This window comes from Stenella coeruleoalba (genome assembly GCF_951394435.1).
Source record: "Stenella coeruleoalba genome assembly, chromosome: 3".
In the NCBI taxonomy this organism is placed as follows: Eukaryota; Metazoa; Chordata; class Mammalia; order Artiodactyla; family Delphinidae; genus Stenella; species Stenella coeruleoalba.
The window spans coordinates 158878853-158884852 of NC_137148.1; the positions used below are offsets into that span (position 1 = coordinate 158878853).

General features: G+C 32.2%; 1 protein-coding gene across 1 annotated transcript in view; it reads left to right on the forward strand.

The window, feature by feature from the left end:
• The window catches only part of LOC307184937 (olfactory receptor 2V1-like), a gene marked incomplete at both ends in the record, with an annotated part of 395233 nt that extends 390421 nt beyond the window's left edge, over positions 1–4812 (forward strand). The window contains 2 exon segments of the mRNA XM_079918683.1: positions 4698–4762; positions 4764–4812. Of these exon segments, the coding sequence (XP_079774809.1) occupies positions 4698–4762; positions 4764–4812 (114 nt within the window).
• Between the last annotated feature and the right edge of the window lie 1188 nt (positions 4813–6000).

Consider the following 6000-nt stretch of genomic DNA (forward strand, 5'->3'; position numbering starts at 1 on the left):
AAAACCCTATACATGTATCCTCTTATTATCCCATTTTATACATGAAAAACCAAAGGTCAAGTAACATATCTGAGGTCACTAAACAATGGTGAAGTCAGGAAAGAAGTACACTTGCTCTGGATCTTAAATGACAGATATTCTATAGTCACATCTATTAAATTCTGAACTGGGATATTGACATGGCAATTTTTGAACTGTCAAGGTGGAGGAATCTGGTGCTGATAAACAAATGATTATGAAATTGACTGATACTATTGTTTGTTTCTAAGGGGACAGGCTTATTTATTTGGGTATTTGAAGGACAATGGAACGATTATGCTACTGTCTACCTAAAGGAGGAGAGAGGCAAACAAGGGACATTTTCTCTGAGGACAGTACAGGTGGAATTATAAGTTGTCACAACTCTTTATGGTAGAGAGATTTTTGTGGACTATTTAACCTCCTTAGTTCATTGATAATGTATGGACCTGACATCAAGAGATGAGTCACTCTGGATACTTCTATGTGCAATGCTTCCGTCTACATAAAGAAATTTCTGGTGATATTTTGAGGGAAAAAAATTAAAATTTATAGCTAGTATTTCTGGAAAAAAAATGGATTTATTTGATGCCAAATAATTAGTTGAAAGGCTTGATGTTGACCAGGAACTTTTCTTTACAAGACACAACATCAGCCTTGTTTTGCAATACAGGTAAAAATAAAATTACAGAATAATTTATTCAAAATTGTAATTCAATATAAATAATAAGTGAAATAGAGCAATACTTTTAAATACCAGATTTATGTACTTACCACATGTATCTGATGTGATATATACTTCCATTAAAAAGAAGAAAAGAAAAACTTGGCTCAATTTTTGAATTAAAAAATATACATACCCAGAATGTATAGCCATTGAATATCTTTTAACATGGACAGTGGGATTTATCTATTTGTTTACTTACTTACTTATGTATTTATTTGCCTCTGAAGATTCAAATTAGGAATCTTTTAAAAATTTGTAAGTGTAAAAATTTTGACTTTATCAAAATAAATATAACAATTTAATATATTTTGTTGAAAAAAGATACATTAGGGAAAATGCATCTTTTGCTCCTAGTCTTAATTAAGCACAAAGGACTGCATATTTGATATGCTTCTTATTCATAATACCTAAACAGTGTAAAAGGTAAGTATTTGAGTTAAAACTGGTTAAACTTTGAGCCGTTTGGATTTTAAGATCCTACCAGTTATTTCAGTTGAATAAATTGACTCTTCATGTAAAAAAAATCTATGCAGTTTTTTAATAAGTTGTCAGTCACATCTGTAAATGTGTTTTTAAAAAGTCTTCAGTACTTAAAATATTGAAAATATAATTGACATATATACACTAATATGTATAAAATGGATAACTAATAAGAACCTGCTGTATAAAAAATTAATAAAATAAAATTTAAAACTTTTTTAAAATTTAATTAATTAATTTTAAAAAAAGAAAATATAATTTTCATCAAATTATGGACTATTATATAAAATATCATTTGTGGAAATCATTTAAACAACATGAGGTAAAATAACATTTTATATTAATACTAAAACAACAGTCTATGATTCTGTCTACTTTCTTGCAAGTTAATTTTCACTTTGGAGTGGGTAAACAGAACAAAATACTCACCTCATGTGGTCTTGGACTTCAAGAAATCACATACCAAGTTATTTGGTTGTAAACAAGAAGAGTAGCCAATTGGAAGTAACTCAAAATTTCAAAATTCTTACTGAGTGTCTAAAGTCTTTATGGCGCTGTAATAACACTATCTGTTCAAGGGAGAACATCACACTAAGAGAGGATTAAAAATATAGAAGGATAGCCTTTTAATAAATTACTTACTATTTTATAATTCCCTTATCCTATCTAGGTTACATCTGCATCTGCCAACAGTGGTAACATGCACTACTGGTTTAGGATAGCTGACTCTGTAAAATATACATTTTTATACTAAAAGATGCATTTATATTTAGAGACAATACAATTAATTTACCATCAGGAATTAAAATACTTAGTGTTTTTTTTTAATTTTCTCATTGAAGCATTTTACTCACTTCTTTTCCTTCAAGCAAAGTGTATGTAACTTCATAGACACTGTTCATAAAGACTTGGGATAAGAAGAGATACCAAATAAATCCTGAGTGAAGGTAATCTTTTTTTTTTTCCTAATTGAGTTGGCTTGTTTAAAGAAATTCTTGTTCAGGAGTCAATGCTAATTTTGGTGGAATTTCTTATATAGAACAACATATAAATGGTCAAGTTTCAAGCCATAAAAGCAAGTCACTATAGATCATGACAGCCACTAACTACATTCTTCAAGGAGCAAGTCTAATTGTGTGAAATTTAATTTTTGGTATTATTGTGCTTTATTATGTCACAATTTTGAGGGACACCTTGAAAAATGTAATGCCTGTACATAAGCAAATTACTTCTCAAATTACACTTGAAACCTATCAATGGAGCTTCTCTCCAGTTTTTTCTCTACAGAATAGGTTATTTTCTCATTAGATAGGTGCTGTATGTTTTCTTACACCCAGAGTTTTACTGAACTACAGCACAGATAAAGAAAATTACCAAGCCCACTGGCCAGAATAGATCAATAACAGTCATTTGATTGTTTGCTACTGTTTTTGTTTTTCATAGTATCAACAGTCTTGTGACTATGTGACCTCAGGATTTGGAATCTGACTCAGCAAGCAGCCTGTTTGAGCTTTTTTCTGTACTTTCTGGATGGTCTTAGATTGTCAATTGTCAAATTTCAAAAAAAGTTCTTATACATTCTTTATTTAAAAACAGAACACCTTAAACCGATTTCATTTTTAGAGAATTAGGTAACAGCTAAGACTAGATCAGAACACTTGCAAACATTTACATCTAATTATAGTTCTAGTTCCAGTACTCTATATCTGCACGTATTAGTTGATCTCTTTGAGAGTCTAATCATATTTTGAAAACAAAGAAAGTAACCCTTTGAAGACTGTTATAGTGGTCAAAATGACATATGTAAAACACTGAAAAGATTTTGTGTAGGTGTACAGAAGATTACTTATTTACTTAAGACTGAAAACTTATCTAATCTCTAGTACTTGGAAATCAGAACTATTCAAGACCACAGAATGACTTTAAGTATGTGTTGGATTGTTGGGAGCCAAGAAGTTTTCGCCATTAGAAGATGGCCGACACCCTGCTTCTCTTCCTGATTTATGAGATAGAAGTTCGCGCCTAAAATGAAAGCCCGCGCACGCAGCACCAATGATGATTAGCCAAGTACTTCCCTCATTCTGAATCCCGCCCCCCTTTCTCTGCAGTGTATAAATACAGCTACCGCAGCAATAAAAGTTTGAGGCTTGATCAGGATTTTGTCTTGCCTCCATTCTTTCGCGTCTCCTGCCCTTCCCCCTTTTTTCAACCCCCACAGGTTCCTCCTCGGACTCACAAGGATTTGTCCTGCTGGTCGGGACTCCCGGGGACGCCCGGGGCCGTACACATTGGATATTTTTTATAGATAAATAGATAGATCTATAGAGATATATATTTAATTTTTTATTCTTTTAATTAAATTGTACTTAGAAAATTTCAAAGATTTTAAATACATTTCCTTAAAATACTGAACGTGTCCAATCCTGAGAATTATTTATAAATCTGTCTTAAGAAATTTTGCACTAAAGTTGTGAGAGTGACAACATTCTGTGATATCACATATAATTAAATGTAGTCAAACCACATTATATATAAAATATATCATTGATATTGCTAAGAAGAAAATGAAAGTGACACATTGTAAAATAAGAGTGGTACAAAAGTGGATAGAGAGTGGATCTAAAGATTTTTGTAAACTCTATCCAAGGTAATGAATTAGGATGGACAGAATGGAGATATGGAAAAATAGGACCACTGGGACTGCCTTTGTTCTCCTGGGACTGTTTTACCAAATCCAGACCCCCCAAGCTACTTTTTACTTTCATCTTCCTAGTTTTTCTTGTCGCCCATATTGTCAATGTTATGATGGTGATTCTCATTTGGTTGGACTCTCACCTCCATACTCCTATGAAATTTCTTCTCAGTTAACTTTCTTTGACGGACCTCTTGTATATCTCTACTTTTGTCTTGAAAAAACAACATTTCCTATACTAATTGTGTAATTCAGCATTTCCTGTTCATGACTCTGGTGGGAGCAGAGTGCCTTCTCGTGGCAGTCATGGCTTACGACTGCTATGTGGCAATATTGCATCCCCTCCACTACTCAGTTCTCATGTGCCCTACAGTTTGCATTTTCATGGTGGTTGGCACTTGGCTGGATGCACTTCTCAATGCCTTCATCAATGTTTTCTATGTTCTGAATCTTCCTTATTGTGGCTCCAGGGACATCCATCATTTCTTCTGTGAGATCCCAGCTCTTCTGGAACTTGTTTGTGCTGACACTTCTCTTTATGAAAATGGTTTTTTTGTCAGTGGTGTTGTATTTCTCCTCTTTCCAATATCTGCCATAATGGCTTCATATGGGCAGATTCTCTACACTGTTTTGAGATTAGGATTAAATATGGGGATGAGGAAGACTTTGGCAACGTGTTCTTCCCATATGATTGTGGTGACTCTCTTCTATGGACTAGTCATCATCAAGTATTTTCTTCTCAAAGCCTATCACACTGCTGAGCAGGACAAAGTGGTCTCTATCTTTTACACCATCCTCACTCCCATGCTCAATCCCCTCATCTACAGTCTGAGAAACAGAGATGGCTGGAGCCCTCAGGAAAGTCTTCAGAAGAAAAGTAACCATAAGAAGTTGATATCTATTGAGAATAGGAGAAGAAAGGATAGACCTTAGTTACAGAAGGATTTCACTGTAACAGAGATGAGCAATATACAGCCAGCAAATGGTACTTTTCTGTAGACGTCTCATGGCCAAACCACTTCACCCTATCCCCTGTGGACTACTAATGAAACAGAGCATGCCTTGCTGCTATGCTGCATAATATCTTCACACATTTATTAAGAAAAATGCAATGTCATAGATCTGCCAGTCGACAATCAATATAAAAAACAAGTCTTTTTTTTTTAATTAGGGAAGAGAAAAAATGTGAATCCTAAGTAGTATTGACTCTATACTACATTTTAAACTAATTTTCCCTAAACCACTGTATTGTAACAATATTTGTCAATACTTATTATACATTGGTCATAACTTTATTTTCCAATTCTTATGACAACATATTTAATTTTGAATATATTATTCAAGTGTGGCTCACAAACACAAAATTTTCTTCTTGTTCTTACCACTTTATATTGGAAGTGATGTTGTATGTTTGGTTTTTTTTTGTTTTGTTTTACTAATTTCTAGAACCACAATAGTATAGCTTTGATAATATTTATCTAATTATCTATAGTAGTTTGACTTTATAATTATAGTCTATTTAACTATTTTTAAAATTTATCATACCATTTCCTTCCAAATTATAAACTTCTTTCTATGAAAGGTCCCACTTTGTGAAAAATACTTTTTTCTTGCTAAATCTTCAAAAGTGAAAATAATGGGTCCAAGGGAATAATTATTTTTTGATGTTTATTTCTTATCAAATTGATGAGTCATGTACATTTATAACATAACAAATAGATATATATGTGTGTGTGCACAGTTTATGTGTATACGAACCAATTCATAAAATTGGTATATATGATTTTATGCTTTTTATTTTATTGAGTTAGTAAATGATGAGTCCTCATTGTAATTGCAATATATATTTATTCATTTAGTTTCAATTGATTTTGAAAATTTTCTTGTGTGTGTGCTATATTAACATTCTTGTTTTGGATTTTTTTTCATGCTACACTTACCCATTTATTATTTCTGATCTTTATATTTTTTACATATTTGACTTATTGATATATTTGACCTTTAACAATTTATTCTTAAAAATCCATTAATTCTCTTATAGTTCAATGCTGTGGCCATAAATTACACATTTGAATTTACACAA